This window comes from Gracilinanus agilis, chromosome 5, assembly GCF_016433145.1.
Source record: "Gracilinanus agilis isolate LMUSP501 chromosome 5, AgileGrace, whole genome shotgun sequence".
In the NCBI taxonomy this organism is placed as follows: domain Eukaryota; kingdom Metazoa; phylum Chordata; class Mammalia; order Didelphimorphia; family Didelphidae; genus Gracilinanus; species Gracilinanus agilis.
In genome coordinates this window covers 41,469,874-41,489,820 of record NC_058134.1, presented here as the reverse complement: position 1 = coordinate 41,489,820, position 19,947 = coordinate 41,469,874, and the positions used below count along the sequence as shown (strand labels likewise).

General features: G+C 40.0%; 1 protein-coding gene across 1 annotated transcript in view; it reads right to left on the bottom strand.

The window, feature by feature from the left end:
• ACP3 (acid phosphatase 3) overlaps positions 1–19,661 on the bottom strand; it is a 53,381-nt gene extending 33,720 nt beyond the window's left edge. Inside the window, exons 1-3 of the mRNA XM_044678306.1 lie at positions 19,551–19,661; positions 2,789–2,884; positions 177–263 (exon numbers count right to left, since the gene is read on the bottom strand). Of these exons, the coding sequence (XP_044534241.1) occupies positions 177–263; positions 2,789–2,884; positions 19,551–19,661 (294 nt within the window). The remainder of the gene's footprint in view (positions 1–176; positions 264–2,788; positions 2,885–19,550) is intronic.
• Between the last annotated feature and the right edge of the window lie 286 nt (positions 19,662–19,947).

Genomic DNA, 19,947 nt, shown 5'->3' with positions numbered 1-19,947 from the left:
GAAAAGGGGCAGCTAGATGGCGCAGGGGATAGAATGTGTAAAGAATGACCTTATTGTATAAATAATAAGCCCTATAAATTGAATTTGACTTCCTGTAAAGAAAGATAAGTACTTGATTAGCTTGATTTTTACCTTGGACAGTGAAATTCCCCACCCCACCCAATTGGCCCACTTGCCTCATTCCGGTTGTAAGTGGAATTCAAGAAGTTGGAAAATCTTTTCCTTAAATATGTTCCAAGTTCATAGTGTTGCTCCATTCCAAGCTGTGGGAATACAAGAAGGACAGAGGTCAAGATTAGTGGTCTGGATGCATGATCTAGCTCTTTATAAATGGCGGACGTTCTGGCAAAATCCAATACCATGGATTTCACTGAAAATAAGTGAAGAAGAAGAAACTTGAACGGTGGCTCTGAATCACTCCCTCACCAAGCATTTATTAAGCACTTACTATGGGTGGCAGCTGGGTGGTTCAATGGATAGAGAGCCAGGTCTAGAAACAGGAGAGTCCTGAGTTCAAATCTGGCCTTAGACACTTCCTAACTGTGTGACCCTGGGCAAGTCACTTAACCCCCATTGCTTAGCCCCTACTGTCCTTCTGTATTGGAACCAATACATAATATTGATCCTAAAATGAAAGGTAAGGGCTAAAAAAAATCAGTCAGAATTTGCTGACTGTTTATTTCATCTATACCTTTAAATTGTATAGAATGATGCAAGGGGAAGTTGGAAGATATGTAAATAAAGCATTGCTATTTGATTTTAAAGCAGAGAAGGACTTCCTTGAGGGCTGGGTGGCCCTGGTATTATTTAATATTGGCACAGAATCAGAGAGGATATTGTCCTGGCTCCTGCCATTTCGTTTTCCTCATCTGTTTGCTGTCATTCATCTCTACCCTGACCCTTACCTGCCAGCTCCCTTAGATGAGAAATTAGAAATTAAATTGCTCCATAATTAGAAGTTAGTGAAAAGGGATGTATATGTTCTTGTCATATTTGTGACAGGCTCACCTGGTGACTTGGAAAAGCTAGGGGAAGCAGGGAGGGATTCTAGGTGACTTTCTAATTAGTAGTGGAAAGGTTGCTGGGTCTGGAGATCCATATGGAGGTCTAGGTTCGAATCTAGGCTAAGCAGTTATTTACTGTGTGATCCTAGGATGCAGGCAAGTCACCTAAATTCTCTAAGCTTGTTTCCTCATCTTCAAAAATGGGGTTGTACTATTAACCCCATGACTGACTACTCATGGAGTTGTTCTAAAAGAAGCAATCAGAAATCCTTGAGGTAACAGAGATAGATACTAGTTATTGTTATGCCACGCAAGGTGGCATAATTTGGTCCCTGGGGCTTTTTATCTTAAACTGCAGAACTGGTTGGACTATCCCTTCTCTTTTGAACAAATAAAGGTGTGTGGTTCAGGGTTGGGAAGTGAACTTGAGGAAGCTAGACCACTACAGAGTAACTCACAGTAAATACTTCTAACCTAAAAAAAAAAGCCTGAAGAAGCTTCTTATTCTACTCTGAAGATCTAACAAGAGTAGGGGAGGAAGGTAAAGAACACGGAGTCTCTGGAGAGACACAGGTATTAATTAACAAGTTCATCTGAGCTTTTCTAATCTAATTCAAATGAAAAGGAAGAGATGATATAGGAGAGTAGAAAGAACCAGGTAAGAGATAATAATATTAGCTTGTTGCTTAGTGGTTTCAGTCATGTCCAACTCTTCGTGAGCCCATTTGGGGTTTTCTTGGCAAAGACACTGGAATATTTGTCATGTCCATCTCCAGCTCAATTTAGACAGGGGAGACTGAGGTGAACCAGATTAAGTGACTTGCCCAGAGTCACACAGCTAGTAAGAGTCTGAGTTGAATCTTCCTGATAATAAGCCTAGTATTCTATTCACTGTGTTGCAGAGATGCCCATAATACTGGTAATAAGTAATATTTATTTATATAGCACTTGAAACCCACAAAATTTCTTTCTTAGGCTATCTTATTTTAGAAGATACAGGAGAAAAGTACTACAGGCATTATTAGAGACTGAAAGGACCAACAAGTCCAATCCCCTTATTTTATAGATAAGCAAACTAAGGTTCAGAGAAAGTAGGTAGGCAACATCATAGGATCATAGATCTAGGGCTGAAAAGGACCTCATTTGACAGATGAGGAAATTGAGGCTCAAGGTAGGTAAATGACTTGTCCAAGATTACACAGATGGCACACATCAGAACCAGGATTTGAGTCTGTGTCTTATGAATCCACAGCCATTGTTCCTTGCACTATAGCATGTTAATACTGAGCATAAGTATTTCTAGCCCTGTTGAGCCACTGCATAAATCAGAAGGCTCACAAGGCTAGTGTTCTGAATGTAATAACTCATCATGAACATGATTATATTATTTTGTACATCTTGTGTTTTCTTAAATTTCTAATAACTCTGACTTATATTGCTAATAAACTATTTTTCTACCTCTCTCTCTCTCTCTCTCTCTTTTTAAACTCTTACCTTCTGTCTTAGAATCAACACTAAGCATAGGTCCCAAGGCAGAAGAACGATAAGGATGAGGCAAATGGGGTTAAGTGACTTGCCCAGAGTCAGGCACCTAGGAAGTGTCTGAGACCCCATTTGAACTCAGGACTTCCAGTCTTCAGGCTTGGCTCCCTATCTACTCAGCCACCTAGCTGCCACTTCCAATCTTTCAACCTTAATATACCCAATTAGGAATAAAGCAAATCAGAAGAATAAATGAACTTCTTGCACTTCATTGATTATACTTATCTGAAAAGCTAACCAACCAGACTAAGTTGTCCAAATCCCTGAGGCCAAGCAGATTCTTGATAGGGATCTTTAGGAAAGGTTTCAATGGGACTCCGGTCTCCATGCCGAAATACCTGGAAAAAATAAGTGGGAAATGAATAGTGCTAATTCTTGGTGCTTTACTTATCTTGATCCACTTCATTGTAAATCCAGTTATCACCTAGTCCTCTCTGTAGTTCTTCAGGCAATGCAGAAGCATGGCTAGATAGCATAATTAATATTTATTGATGGATTGCTGGGACTGAAGTTAGCAATCACAAAATTTCAGATTTGGTATCTCCGAGATCAGTTCCATCCAGGGATCCTCTCTACTTGTTAGGACAGCTCTAACTTTTAGGAAGTTTTTCTTCACATCAAGAGAATATCTCTCTCGGTGCTACCTCTGCTCTTTTATGTCCTCTCTCCCAACCCCTTTACCTTTCTCTGGGCTTAATAAATGTTGGATTGACTTGACTTGTTTTCAAGTAAATTACTGTAGTTTCAATTTGCTTGCTTTTTCAAAATTTTCTACAATTCATTATTACATTTACCCATAGCATGGATTCTCTCTGGTTTCCTTGAGTAGTGTAAGGTTTTATCACAAGAAATTAATACAACACGCAGCATGTCATAACAGATGGAAGAAAGTGTGGTGGAGTCAAGAAGACCAGGGTACAAGAGCACCCTCAATCTGACTAAGACCCTGGGCAAATCACTTAATTTCTCAGTTCCCCAGGCAACTCTAAAGTTAAAGAACAGTTCTGGCTCAGCAGTGTTGGTGGGGTTTTCAAGGCAGAATTCATTATTCTGATAAAATCATAGGTCTGGACCTCCCTTTCCTCCTCTCCCTGAGAAAATGGATAACCATCAGCAAATTATTAAACATAGTTATTATGGGTCTTGGTGGGACACACCTTTGGCTCAGCCAAAGACACTTTCAAATATAAACAAAGAAGAGATAAGGTATGATATTTAATGTCAGAGCAGAAGAGAGTTTGGGTCCACCCATTTCTATCTTATTTTGGTTGGTTTATTCATTCATTCAACAGATATCCATGGTCCCAGAGGTGAAGTGGATTGCAATTAAATCATCATATGATCCTAGCCCCTAAAGGTAATAAAACCTTCTGGGGGTGAGGAGGTCTTCAGACTTGTAGAACCACTTAGGGATTATGACTTTCCTTGAAAGATCCCTCATTGCTGAATAATTAAGATATTTTTATCACTTTGTTGGAATTCCTAAAATATAGAAAACTGCTGATTTATCCAGAATAGTTACCTATTTTAAATTGATTTGTTTAACATTTAACTTTTTATATCATTTGCATTCTGGGTTTGTTTTGCATAGATACTCAACTCAGTGAGAACCATTGAGAATGAAATGTTATATTTTTACATTTGCTAGCTTGCATTATCTGTTCACAGGCAATGGACTGGGCTATTATTAATAAAATGCATCCACATTCACTGCCTTTTAAGTTGCACTGCCATGTCCCGCATGCTATTAGGTCTAGTAGTGGAACGGTTGGTTTCTTCCACTGACAGAGCCTTAGTCACATTTATCATGTCAGAAAACTCTTTAGGATAATAAAAAGAGTAGTTTACATTTGTATAGTGCTTCACATACATTGGTGAAAATGGATGCTGTGCTAAATTTTTATACACATCTCAATGGACCTTTCTTCAAACCTGAATCTCCCAAATGTTTTCCACTGCATAATGTATAAGTTGATGCCATTCATTAAAGGTCTTTCCCTCCCTCTAAAAAATTAGAAAGCTCAGTTAGTCCCCAGAAACTGGCTGAAGTAACAATGACAAGTTGTTTCTCTGCCAAAACTAGTTTTCAAAAGAAAGAGCTATGGGAGTAGAAACACAAAAGAAAAACAACTGCCTGATCACATGGGTCAATAGGGATATGATTCGGGGATGGAGACTCTAAATGATCACCCTAGTGCAAATATTAATAATATATAAATAGGTCTTGATCAATGACACATATAAAACCCAGTGGAATTGCTCGTTGGCTACGGGAGGAGGGGAGTAAAAGAACATGAATCATGTAACCATGGGAAAATATTTTAAATAAATTAATTAAATAAAAAATTTCACATTTTCAAATAGAAAAAATCCCCAACTAGGTTTCACTAGAATGTTACATGTTTCAATAGAGTTTCTCTACTAAAGACTTTATAATTATTAAACAATGAAGTGGCCACATCCTACATTTAAGTGCATAATAGACTAGAAGGAAAGAAAAAGATTTTGTTGTTCAGTCATTCAGTCATGTCTGACTCTACGTGGTGACCCCATAGACATCATCCTTGGGGGTTTCTTGGCAAAGACATTGGAGTTTGTCATTTTCTTCTCCAGTGTGTCTCCATTTAACAGATGAGGAACTGAGACAAATAAGTGTTAAGTGACTTGCCTAGGGTCACATAGCTAGTAAGTGTCTGTGGCTATATTTGAACTCAGATCTTCCTAATTCCAGGCCCTATGTTCTATTCAAAACAAGGGACCTAGTTTCAGTTGGCCTGAAAACTAATGGACTGCAAGCTTGAGACGTTAATCATCGCAGCATGGCAGTTGAAAAAGCCGATATGCCTTTTTTTTTGTCCAGGATGCCAAGCACCTGATGCATTATCAAGGCAGATTGTTTTCTCCAACTGCTGTTTCAACTAGGTGGGTGAATAAGACATGTGTGTCCAACACTTGGGTTGGGGAATAGGTGGTGGAAGGGTCTAGACTTGTGATTTCATTTAGTTTTTGGTGTGACAAACTCCTAGAGCGGAAGTTCATTTAACTGATACAGATCAAGGCTTTTAATCTCAGTGTGGACAAGTTCACTAGAGGATAAGTGACTGTCCTATGGTCACTCAGCCAGGAAGTATCAGAGGCAGGATTGGAAACCAGGCCTTCTTGACTGGAAGGCCATCTCTCTATGTACCATACCACCCTACCTCCTATGTCCACTGCTGCATTATCATGGGACAATAGATTTAGATCTGGAAAGAACATTAGAGAACATCGAGTTCAATCTCTTCATTTTATAGATGAAGGACCTGAGGCACAGAGGCTAAATCACACATCTCATGAATGTCTGAAGCAAGATGCGAGGTCTTCCTGACTCCAAGTCCAGCTCTCTATTCCCCACTTCACCCCTAACTCTCATGTTCACTCTTATATTAGTAAAGACTCAACATTTAGTACTTGGGCTCTGGTCGGACCACAGATGGAATATGGTGTGCAATTTTGGGCATCCTCTTTTATAAGGACATTGAAAAACTGGATCTTGTCCAGAGTAGGGTAACAAGGGAATGGAGGGGCTTCAAAATCATGAAGCATGAAAGGAACTGGGAGCATTTAGATTAGAGAAAACTGAGGTAAAGACATGGTAACTGCTTCTGAGTGTTCAAAGGGCCCTTTATGTAGGAGATGTGTACTGTTTGGCCCTATAAAGTGAATTAAGAGTTTAGGGTCAGAGTTAGAGAGGTGGAGTGTGACTCCTATTCTTCAATACTTTGTTGGATTTATGATCTTGCTAATATAAGTACTCACAGATTACAGTCATATGATCATAGATGGAGAGTTGGAAGGGACATTAAATGTCAACCAGTTTTTCCTTAATTTTACATATGGGGAAACTGAGGCACAAAGAAATTAAATAATATGCCCAGGGTTCTCATGCCAGTAGGTGTCAGAGGAAGGATTTGAACCAAAGTTTTTTCGGTTCCAATGAGGGCGAGTTCCTATACTCTATGCTAGGTTGCCTGTTCTCCAGAAAAATATAGATAGGGATAGGGACTGACTGTCTCCATGGTATGGATGAGGCTAGCACCTTCCTTCCCTGTAAAAATGGCCTTAGGGAGCTGTCCAGAGTTCCAAGTATGAGTTTCCTAGGATCACATGGGCAGGAGGTGGTCAGAGGTGGGATTCGAACCTGGGATTTCCTGATTCAGAGGTCTATTCTCTTTCTACTTTGCCATTCTAGCCCTTTCCATAATAAATAAGGAATGGTTGCCTTTCTAGCCCTTTCTGTAATAAATAAGGAATAATTATGTTGGGTATAACCAGGGAGCATTTTAAGTTTGTTGACTTGGAAATATGTTTAGGGTTTTTGTGATCCTTAGGAAAAAGGAATATAAAATGTTATATTTAGTTAAGTTCATTTACCTCATCTTCCACCTGGCAGCTATCTCTTTTGTCCTGTTAGATGTTTGTGATGCTTTCTGATAAGAGGCAGATACTTGTAACCATGGGAATATATTGTGCCAGATTCTTCCTATGAACTAGTTACACTGAAAGATAGCAGAGCTGTGTGACCCTGGGCAAGTCACTTAATCTCAAATGCCTTACCCTTATCACTTTTCTGTCTTAGAGTTGATACTAATACAAGGTAAGGATTTTTAAAAAAAGAAAGGCAATGCAACATAATGAACACCACTGGGCTTAGAAACCTGGATTCAAATCTCAACTGACAATTACTAATTCTGTGACCAGGGGCAAGTCAATGAACATGTTTGAATCTCATCTCAGTTTTCTCATTTATAAAATGGGAATCCATCCTTGTAGTATCTATTCCCTAGGAGTATTTTATGGAAAGCATTTTAGAAACTCTAAAGTTTAAAGTTAAGAATTATTATTGGAGCAGTGAGGTGGCAGAGTGGACTGAGAGCCAGGCCTGGAGTCAGGAGGACCTGAGTTCAAATTTGGCCTCAGACACTTCCTAGTTATGTGACTCTGGGTAAGTCACTTATCTGTTTGTCTAACCCTTAATGCTCTTCTGACTTAAAATCTCTAAAGACAGAAGGTTAGGGTTTAAAAAAAAAAGGAAAACCATTATCATACTGCAAATAAGCCAGGTACTATGGGAGCTGTATTAAACCCTTTGAAAACACTGAGCTGATTCCAGGACCTTATAACGACTCCCTAAAAGTCAGGGTAGAGTGTTGTTCCCAGCTAACATTGATGGGGAGAGATTGACATTTGTGGGGAGTATTTAAAACTTTACATACAGTACTTCACTTTTATGATTACACTGTGTACTCCACTAAGCCTCAAAAGGGAGGTGCAAAGACATGATATAATCGAGAGTGAAGGATATATGCTTAAGCAGTAGATGACAGTGGGAGAGGATTAGCTGAAGTTTACATTGGTGAAAGGAAGCTTTTTATTTATAACAGAATGCCAGGTGCCCAGTGCATTACAGACTGTTTTCTCCAAGTGCTATTTCAGTGAGGTGAGTGAATAAACTCTTGAGTCAGAAGATTAGGGATTTAGGTCTTTTGAGGCCAATTTAGTCACTCACTAAGCTATATGATGACTCATTAAATTCATTAGTTTGTCAGTCAACAAGCATTTATCCAGTTTTTGTAGTGTGCCAGGCACTGTGCTAAGCACTAGGTCATTTCCTAGAAGTTGGCCCATAGACTCAGAGAATCAGAAGAACTGAGAATGACAGTAGAAGTCATCGAATCTGACCAATCTGAGTCTAGGAATCCCTTTCACAATATACCCGGTGATTCTTTATCCAATTTTCCCTGGGAAAACTCTAGAGATGGGGAGCTTGGAAGATCTTTAGAAATGGCCAATGTTGTTTTGCATTTCATGCCTGGAATTCTCTCCATCCTCATTTCTATCTCTTGGTTTTCTTCAAATCTCAGCTAAAATCTGGTCTTCAGCAAGAAGCCTTTCCCAGAGCCCCTTCATGCTAGAACCTTCCCTCTGAGACTAGCTCCAAATCCATCCTGTATATATCTCATTTATACACTTGTTCACATGTTGTCACTCTTATTAGAGTGTAGATTATTTGAGGGCAGGGACTGTTTTTGCTTTTGTATCCTCAGCATTTGACAACAGTGCCCGACACATAGTAGGCGCTCAAGAAATGTTGACTTGGCTTTTGGTCATCTCTAACTGCTAGAAAGTTTTTCTTTGTATAGAACTTAAAAAGATCTTGTTCCATTCACCGATATTATTTCTGTCTATGAAGTCAAACAAAAGAGAACTAAGCCCTCTTCCACATTATAGTAGATATTTGTGTTTCCCCTCTATAACTTTTCTTCTCCAGAACTAAGTATCCTGCAGCTGACCCTCATTGAGATCATTTCAAAGATCCCCAGTAGCCTTCTCTAGAAAGCTTCAAAGACCCTCCTCTAGAAAGCTTCCATTTGTCAGTCAGAGGCTTACCTAAGAGTGACACCCAGAATGGAACACGGTATTCCCAATGTGCTATGTACAGTAGATAGTAGACTGAGGCACTCTCTTGCTCTCTCCATGGTATTATGCTGGTGCTAAGTAAATTACATTAGTAGTAATAAGTGCTGACTGTTGCTTTTTTTGGACTGCTTCCGTAACACTATTAGCACATACTGAGCTTTCCATCCACTCAATTTGGCAGATCTTTTCACAGGAAACATTTTCTTTCTTAGGCAGCTAGGAGGTTGCAGTGTGTAGAGTGTTGGTTTGGAATCAGGAAGAATTGAGTTCAAATCCTGTCTCAAATACTTACTAGCTAAATGATCCTGGGCAAGTCATTTCACTTCTGTCTGCCTCTGTTTCTTTATCTGTAAAATTGATATTATGGCATCCACCAATGCATATATTTTTGGACTTTTCCAATATTTTGCCAAATTTTGCTGTCTCCTTTTTAAAAAAAAATTGATATGGATTGCTCCCTGGGAGGGAAGAAGAAAGAGATTCTGATGATATGCATAAAAGATATGAATAAAAATAATAAAAAATTTATATCAGCAGGGTAGCTAGGTGGCTCAGGGGATAGAGGGCCAAACCTGGAGTCAAGAAGACCTGGTTTCAAATCTGATCTCAGACACTTCTTAGCTGGGTGACCCTGGGCAAGTCACTTAACTCCAATTGGTTAGCCCTTACCACTCTTCTGCCTTAGAACCTATACTAGTATGGATTCTAAGACAGAAGATATGGGTTTTAAAAAATAAAAATCATATCATCTAGCTTACAGGATTGTTGTGGAGATTAAATGAGGTAGTATACTATGTAAAGCATTTTGCAAGCCCTAAAGTGCTACATCAATGCTAGTTATTATTATTTTTTTAAATTTTAGTCAAATTTCTAATACTTGTAAAGTTGATTATTAAAACTGAAGTTGAAACTTATCCCCATTAAGTGTCATCTGAATAGATTTAGCCCATCCTTCCAGATCTTTCTTGATTCTGTCACCTGATATCTTCGGGAAAGCCCTCTCAGCTTTGTGAAATCTATTAATTTGATCAACATGACATCTCCATAGGCATCAGCATCCTTGATAACAAGGCTGAATGGCATATGGTCAAGGACAAATTCCCTGGGCAGCTTCATTAGAAATCACCCACTAGGTTCACATTGATTCTTCCTCTTTGGGTCACAGTCAAACAGGGATATTTACATCACTTATCTCACAGACTTCTTGTGGAGAAAGTTCTTAATAAAAATAAATCACAAAGTGATAAAGGATTTTTTGTGTCTGTGGTGTGTCAGTTTAAGTAACTATCAGTGCAGATACTCCCTTCCTTCATATGGACTAGCAACTGGCCTATTAATTACAGCCTTAGAGAGCTAAGCTGTTAATTAAATGACTTAGCCGGGTTTACACAAATCTTACAGGTTCCAAGTTCAGTACTCTAACCACTACACCATGCAGCCTTTCGTAGTCTTCACAGAATTATAGATTTAGCCCTAGAAAGGATTTTCTAGGTCTTCTCATCAAAATTCCTTATTTTAAGATAAGGAAGATAAGGCCTAGGAAAGTAGAGAGACTTGACCAAGCCTTGAGTAAAAAATTACCATGAATAAAGTGATTAGAATTCTCACCATTAGTCATCAGAAAGATCTGCTCCCATGGCTTCCCAAGAAAGCTTCAAGGGCAGAGGAGGAGATCTAAAATATCTCCTTCATAGAAGAAAATTCTTCTTTATCTCCTAAGTATTATGCAAAATTCACATCTCAGTAGATAATGTAGTTAGATAGAAATCACTGGGCTGGAATGACCCTTTCCAGGTTTCCAAGGAGACATAGAGACTGATGGTGACAGGAGATTAAATGATCTCCTACTGACCTAGTTGAATGAGCATATGCCCTTTCCTTATACTCTTAATATCTTGGGTGATTGAGGCATAGGGCATCCTCTGCCATATTACTATTGCATATTACAAAGCCTCATATTTGCATTGATTTAAATGAATATCTCCTTTAATCCTGGGGCATTTCCCACAATATTTTCCTGGATCCAACTATTAGACTCACTGATAATGTTACATGGTTTCGTAATAAAAGAGTGACTGTTATCTATGAGCAAGAGGTTAAAAGAGAGAAAGTGTTAATAAAATAGCCTACATTAACTGTAGAATAGGAGCACAATATAATATTAGTGTGTAGGGGCAGCTGGGTAGCTCAGTGGAGTGAGAGTCAGGCCTAGAGACAGGAGGTCCTAGGTTTAAACCCGGCCTCAGCCACTTCCCAGCTGTGTGACCCTGGGCAAGTCACTTGACTCCCATTGCCCACCCTTACCAATCTTCCACCTATGAGACAATACACCGAAAGTACAAGGGTTTAAAAAAAAATATTAGTGTGTAGTGAGAAACTGTGACTATGAGGAATCCAGAGAAATGTGGGAAGATTTGTAAGAACAGATGAACCAGAAGAATATATACAAGAACTACCACGAAGTAAATTAAAACATCTTTGTAAGGAAGATGAATTATAGTAACTAAAACTCCTCCAAAACCAATAATAGACCCAGAGAAAGGATGATAAAATGTTTCTCCAGCTATGTGGCAGGAGGGTGAGGGACTGCTACAGTGAGATACATAGATTGTCAGACATTGTCACTGTAGCAGATATTTTGGCTTAATTGTTTTTCTTTGTTAAAAAAGCAGGAGAGGGAACAAGCTGGGTAGCTCAATGGATTGAGAGCCAGGTTTAGAGATGGGAGGTCCTAGTTTCAAACATGGCCTCAGATGCTGCCTAGCTGTGTGACCCTGGACAAGTCACTTAACCCTCATTGCCCAGCCCTTACTGCTCTTCTGCCTTGGAACCAGTACATAGTATTGAATCTAAGGCAGAAGGTAGGGATTTAAAAAAAAAAAAGGCAGGAGATCATTTGAAGGGAAGAGATATTTCAAGAAACAACTGACCTAAAAACCAAAGCATCATTAAAACTTATTTTAAAAACATTTACTTAGTCATCTAAACAGAGTTGTGGCCCTTCTAGACTAAGCCATCGATTTTAGAGTAGAGTTTTAGAGTTCATCAGTTTAGTTGGGGAAGATTTAGGGGTTTTTTCTACCAATTCTATTGAGACTTCATCTTCAAAATGATGACTCCTGCCTCTTTTCTGTGCTAAAAAACTATCAACACCTTAAGGTTCCAAGACTGATAGAAACATACCAATAAGCAAAAATTCTGCTTTTACAAAATACAGAAGTCGCTAGGGGAGAAAATAATTATTTTCAACTTAAAGAGCTAAGTGGCTAAGGTGGGCTAAGTTCTCACCATGGAATTCTGGGGAATCCACCTCTCCCCTTCCTTAGAAAGGCAATGAGGCATCATAAAAACAGTACTGGCTTGGAAGTCAGAAATTTTAGCTGGATAATTTGACTAAGATAATTTACTTTGAAGAGCTTCTACTTTCCTTACCTGTGAAATGGGGATAATAATAGTCATCCCATCTTTCTTCCAGAGTTGTTGCACAGGATCCAGATACTGTATGCTAAGCATTTTGTCAATAAACAATTTAAACTCTTCGTGAACAGTAAAACATCACCCAAATATAAACTCTAAAGCAATATACAAATGTAAGACTTCATACAGATGTAATCAGTGGGCATAGATAATGAAACACCCTATAAGTGAGCTGGAAGGACTTCTAGGGTTAATTCTTGAACATATGTGCCATTTTTAGAAAAACTCTTAATAAACACACAAACTAAGCCATTCTCAGTCTCTGGAGATGGGAACCAATTGCTTTGTAAAGATTATAGATCACAGCTCTACAGCTGAGAGGGCACTCAGAGGCTAGCTAGTCCAATCCCCTCAGGGGCATTGAGAGGCAATATATAGTCCAATCCCCTCATTTTCCAGATAAGGAGACCAAGGTCTAGAGCAGGGGTCCGCAACATATGGCTCTTTCTGCAGGAGCCATAAAGTCCATTTTTTTTCAGGCACTGTTACAGGAGCGGCACTGTGAGCACTGTACGGCTCTCATGAAATTACATTTTAAAAAATGTGGCGTTTGTGGCTCTCACGGCCAAAAAGGTTGCTGACCCCTGCTCTAGAGGGTAAATGGCTTACTTAAGGTGACACAGGTAATAAGTGTCAAAAGAAGGATTTAAAACTGGGACTTCTGGCTCCAAGTGCAGCATCCTATCCATTGGCGGCACAGAGCTGAACTTGTATAGGGTTACAGGCAGACCTCAGAGATATTGTGTGTTCCATTCTGGACTACCACAATAAAACAAATATTGCAATAAAGTGATTCGCATGAATTTTGGGGTTTCCTAGTGCACATAAAAGTTATGTTTTAGTCTACAATAAGTGTACAATAATATTATGTCTAAAAAGCAATGTGTATATGTGAATTAAAAAAAAAACACCTTTTTGCTAAAAAATGCTAACCATCATCTGAGCCTTCAGCAAGTTGTAATCTTTCTGCTGGTGGAAAGTCTTGCCTCAGTGACTGATCAGGGGAGTGGTTGGGGGGCTGTGGCAAGATCTTAAAATAAGATAATGAAGTTTGCCACATAGATTGCCTCTTCTTTTCACTCGAACACTTAGAGGTTATTGTAGGGTTATTAATTGATCTAGTTTCAGAATTGTTGTGTCTTGGGGAATAGCGAGGCCCAAGGAGAAGGAGAGAGATGCCAACAGTCGAAATGTGACACAGAGATATGATGTGAGAACTTTTTGTTGGGAAAATGGCATTAAGAGACTTTTTAATTTTTTTTTGGAAGGTTTGCAACACCTGTGAAGTGCATTAAAGTGTAGCCCAATAAAACGAGGAGGCTTGTACATTTATGGGAAGCCTGGATGAACAGGTCTTGGGTTTTCCCCACTGATCTTGCTCCAGTTTCAGAACCAGTTGTTATAAAATGGCACTTCATGCATTACTTATGCACATCACCAGATAAAAGCTCTTAAGTCAACACCACCCGGAATTGGGCCAATTTCAGAGCCCAGGGCTTTCCTTTTCATGGCATTCTCTCATTTTACAGATGAACCTTTTATCCTTATTTATATTGATTCCCACTGTCCCCACCCTCCACTCCACCTTTCCTTAACCCTTTCACTTTGAACCAAGGAGTAGGCTTCCAGGCTCCATTTCCAGTCAAGGCGTCTCATTATTATTGACTTTCTAGACTGGTGTTCACATGGATCCATAAAACTTCAGATATCCTGGGCTTCCTGAAAAGGACACTTTTCTTGACATTAAAATTCTATCTCCAATTAAAATACTAATATAGATGTTCACAAATAGAGCTTTCAACAAGGTAGTCTAATTTGAAGGAAAGAATAGGAATATCCCGTTGTTAGTTACTGCTTTCTCATGGACTCTCCAAATGACTTTCTTTGCCTTCTGCATTGTCTCCATGTTGTTTCTCCCCAGTAGAATGTAAAGTTGTTTCTGATGAAGGGATGGTTCCTTTTTCATCTTCATACTCTAGCACCTGACACAGTGCCTGGTGGTAGTAGTTGTAATAATAGCTAACATGTTTATGGTACTTGCTATGTAGTAGGCACTGTGCTTAGCATTCTACAATTATCTTCATTTGGTCCTCACAACAACCCTGTGAAGAAGGTGTTATTGTTATCCCATTTTATAGAGGAGGAAACTGAGGCAAACAGGCATTAAATGATTTGTTCAGGCTCGCATAGTACTGTCTGAGGTCAAATTTGAACTCTGGTCTTCCTGAGCACTGGATCAAGAGTCAGGAAGACCTACCTGAGCTCAGTTCCAGCCTCAGACACTAGCTGTTTGACTTTGGGCAAGTCTCTTAACGTTGTTTGCTTCTTAACCCTGTTTTTCTTGATACTGGAGATATTGAAGAGTGGACACTGGAGATACAGATGCTGGAGTCGTTTGCCATTTTCTTCTCTAGTTCATTTTTACAGATGAGAAAACTGAGGCAAACAGGGTAAAGTGACTTGCTCTGAGTCACACAGCTATTACGTGTTTGAAGCCAGATTTGAACTCAGGAAGATGAGTCTTCCTGACATCAGGCTATCCAATGTGCACTCAACATTTTGCATATTTTACAAGTGCAACAATAATGATGATAATAATCATTAAAATTTACATAGTGCTTCAGAAGTTTGTAAAGGACTTTTCATAAGTCATCCCTCTCAATGATCACAACAACCTTCAGAAGTACTATCATTTGTTCTATTTTACAGATGAGGAAACCAAAGCACAGAAGCTAGATGATTTGCCCAAGATCACAGAGCTAGAAAGTGTCTGAGTCAGTATCTAACTTAGGTCTTCCTGATTCCAAGTCCAGTGCTAAAGCTGGGTCACTGTCTTGTAATGAGCATTTATATAGTGCTGTAAAGTTTGATTATAGTGGGGAGAAGTCCCAGACTAAGTAGTGTCCATATTGGGTTTTTCTATTAGTATTTCCCTGAATCCCTAAAGAAAGTAGGTTAGTCAGCTCTGGATTATTGTTTTCTCCTGAAGGCATGACACCATATACCTCAAGAGGGAGGCTCTCTTGATCCCACATGTCTCAGAAGCAGTTGTCTCTGGGAACTGTGGATCCTAGCAGTAAATCTTGTCTAAAAATTTAAATGTGAGGGCCTCATGTGACCACTGTGTGCACCTCTAGACTAGAGATCAAAGCTCAGATCAGCCTGATAGTGATATGCAAGAAATTAGACCAAATTCACTATGGTGTTGATTCCACACTAATAATCCTTTGCTTTCTTCTCTAAACTTCCTTTTACATGTATCTGTATTATAATTAAATTCATCAAAACAACCAAGAAGGATTAGTAACAATCCAGATTTTATCTAAAAAGAGAAAAGTTTCCATTTTTATTCCTAATGATTCAATAGTTGTCCCAATTAACCACACAGGCTAGCTTACAAGCAGTCTTGAGTTCTTTCTCCTTGGTTTATAAGATATGGAGAAATAAGGTAGATCAAAGAAATACTGGATCACTCTTAGAGACTATTACCAGTGGGAGAACTTTTTTTTTTTTGTCTTTTTTCTTGAACAAGAAGGCAATGATGGGTATCCACCTCCTCTGGAAGCTGATTCTTGGCCTGGGATCATTGGGGTTTATCCAACTACTTTATGGAGGTAGATTAAACCTGGCCAAGAAGTCTTGTGGATTTGTTGAATTCTGAGGGCATTATTATGGTCAAAGATGCCTTAAATGGAAATTCTGCCCTAACAAGGTTGAATAATTAAATTACAGAATCAGAAGAGTCGAAAAAGACCTTAGAAGTTTTCTGTTCTAACTCATACTTAAAGTATAGCTTCGTTTGTCTTAGAACCTTAGAATCTTAGAGAAGATGGAATTCCTTTACACCTAAGATGGATGAAAAATATAAACTCCTCAAGGGCAGGGGTGATTTCATTTTTGTCTTAGATAACCAACACCTAGCACAGTTCAAGTCCCATAATAGCTTTGCTGATTGTGTGGTTGATTAGCTACTTGGCTCCCCAAGTAATTCTGGGAAGGAAAATGTTTTAAAGAGAATGTTAAAGGGAGGCAGCTAGGTGGCTCAGTGGTTTGAGAGTCAGGTGGAGAGATGGGAGGTTCTGGGTTCAAATATGACCTCAGATACTTCCTAGATGGGTGACCCTGGGCAAATCAGTTAACCCTAATTGCTAGTCTTTACTGCTCTTTCTCTTGAGATCAATACCCAGTATTGATTCTAAGACAGAAGGTAAGGATTTAAAAAGAAAGAGAGAATGTTAAGACTTTGGTCATAATATAAATCAGGTCTGAAAACATTTCTTTGTTCTTCCTTCCAAGAGTAGGTACTTCCACAGAAGTGGCAATGACTTATTTTTCTTGGCTTACCTCCATTTCAATTCTTCCGAGACTGTAGTGTCCTAAGACTTGTATTCACACAACAACACAGGAAGAGTTTGGGATTTAAAAGGTGGGCCTTTGTTTCAAGAAATAACTTGGCATCATTAAGTGATGTCTCAAAAGCAATCCAGGATATTCTCCTCCTCTTCAGTTTTAGACTCATCTCATTCTGTTTTCAGTGTCGAAGATATTTTTATACATCTCTTAATATCGATGTATCCATCCCTATGTATGAGTAATACAGGCTGTCCATCCATCTAGTTGTATAGCATTGTCTGGACAACAGTATTCTTCATCTATTTGGTTTTTCTTGTGTTAGTCCAAGCTCTGTTGAGTCATTATGGATCTCATCCAAGAGTTTTACCAGTGTTTCAGAGTGTGATGCAATCATTACCATGCCACATACAAACAGGGGCATCTGTTTCCTTAGCATGGACAAAAAGTAAGAGGAGAAATCTGCTGTCCCCTCACCCAAGGATTTTGTATAGATATTAACTCAAATTAAAAATTACCCAAAGGGCAATGGAGTAGCATGGGATAGGCATAAAAGCAGGTTGCAGCACATCATGGAAAAGGGATTTCTAAGGAGAAGTAGAGTAAAAAATGGAAGGTATCATTGAAAAAAGACTGCAAAAGAAGTCTTGATTTGGTCATATGGCAATAGTGAGAAAAAACCCGATAGACAGTCTTTGGGCCATCCAACTCATGGGAGTTCTCTCCTCCCTTCAGCAAGGTGGATGGGCCTCTTATGGCAAACTTAAATGAGGCAATGGCTGAAAGTTCAGGATATGCCATCATGTCTAGATATCAATCATCATTACTGGAGTCATATACCTATTGAGGAGATCAGTGATCTATTTGAATATTGGTGAAACCATTTTACATTTCTTGAACATGTATCAATGGGCGGGGGGAGGAGTACCTTAACTGAGGTTAAAAGTAGGGGGGAAACCAAGTCTGGGATTAGAAATGTATGACTGGTCACTTGCAAACTGGAGAATACAAATGCAGTTAACTAATAGTTGTTGGTATCTCTCGGATAAGAAGCAGACACCATGCACTGGTGATGTGAGTACTGTGAAATCTTCACATCTGGCACCATCCTCAGAACAAAGTATTTTTTTTTTAAACCCTTGTACTTAGGTGTATTGTCTCATAGGTGGAAGAGTGGTAAGGGTGGGCAATGGGGGTCAAGTGACTTGCCCAGGGTCACACAGCTGGACAAAGTATTTTTTAAAGTGTCACACACACGCCAAATGGATGATTATAGTATAATTAAAGAACTCAAAGGCTTTAAATAAAAAGTCTAACATGCATAAATCACACCCACAAAAGGTAGTCAGCATCACAGACTTTTAGAGAATGGAAACCTGGAAGTTGTTTTTCAGTATAAATCACATGTTTAAACCCCTGAACTTTGGCCTTTGTCTGCATTGTTAACTCAGGGCCTAGTGTGGAGGCTTACTGGAATTGCCAGCAAGATTTGCATAAATAGCCATTGTACCAAAACATGCTTGGCTATACCATAGAGTAGAAGCAACTGATCCATGGATTTACGAGATGAGGAACTAGGAACTTCAGTGTAAGTTAAATAAAATCTTTGGGCTCCTTTAAAAGAGAAAATTCATCTTAAAGGAGCATTTGCAGAAAGAAGTTATTAAAAGACATATATTAATCCATTTGAAGGGAGGAGAGAAGACCAGAGGATAGGAGAAGAGGGAGAAAGAAGAGAAAACCTAGAGAATTAGACGAGATAACCACGGAAGTCTTCGGTATCTAAGTCTTAGGTGTCTCTGAGAGGAGAGGGAAGGAAGTGAGAGAGAGAAGAAACGCGATAAGAGAGGAGAAGAGAGGAAGTCAAGATGGGCATAGAGAGGGAGAGAAGAGAAAGAAGAAAAAAGAGAAGGGAGGGAGAAGAAAGAAAGTCTAAGGAGAATAAAAGGTTAGGCTAGACAGGGGAAAAAAGGAGAGAAAAGATTATATTGGATCCATGTGTAAAGAGAGATTCTCTCTGTACCGGTCACTCTTCCGTGCTCCTCTCCATTGGAACTTCCCTACCTGAAGTAATGTGGTTGCTTTTTATTCCACGACCCATTTTCCCTAGATTTTCACGTGCATCTCAGAGGAAAAATAAGTGAATTATTCTAAAGGGAAAGGAATCCGCAAGTTTCGAAGGGCATCCCTGAAATCCTGAATCTCACTTTCAAGGATCAATAGTACTTTCCAAATGGGTCTTCGGTTTCCGGAAGGAACCCAGCTACTAGAGCGGGTCCGTCCCCTCAGTTCAGCTGGACAGTGGCTTGGCCCCAACCCCTACCCTGATGCCAGGGGTGTTGCGTCGCCGCTTCGCGGCCAGCCTGCTTCTCAGCCTCAGCCACGGTAGTTAAGGGCCAGGAGGACCCTGGGTTTGATGCACTGGGGAGGAGGGGGGGGGGGGGGGGACAAAGACGGGCCGAAATTGGGGGAGGGGAGTGAAAGAAACCTTTCGGTTTGCCGATGTGTCGGGACTTGTTTTGGCTTTCAGGCAGAAAAACTTGCGAAACTCGCTTATTCACTTTAGACAGTAAATAGGGAGCGCAGCGTGGGCAGCAGGGGCGTCCCGGGGGCAGTCCGAGGGAGATAGGAAACCTGACACCGTCTCCCACCTGCCCCTTCTCTCTCCCAGGGGGAACCCAGATGGAAGATAAAGCACGGGGAGGAAAGTCTACTTACTACCAAGGCGAACTTGAGCTTCTTGGCTGCTCCGGCTTGGCTGGGCCAGCTACAAAGCAAGGAGGCGAAGGCAAGCAGCGAAGAGAAGGAGCCCAGGCAGGACACCCTCATCCTGGAGAGCACCTGTGAGCGCGGCAGCTTCCAGCGAGGAGCCAGCCCTTGCAGGGGAGCTGTTTAATCAGAGGATGGGAAAGGGCGGGGCCAGGGTCGTGGATAGTAAACGAGGGGAGGAGCTGGGACCCGGCCGGCCTAGCTTCGAATTCCTTCAGTTTCTTGTCTTTGAAGTCAGCCGGAGCCAGCCTGCCAGTCTTGGATTTGAATGGCATCTCCACTTTGCCACTCTAGTCTCCCTCCGGGATTGAGACATCTCCGGAGGAAAAAAAATTCTGAATTTAGC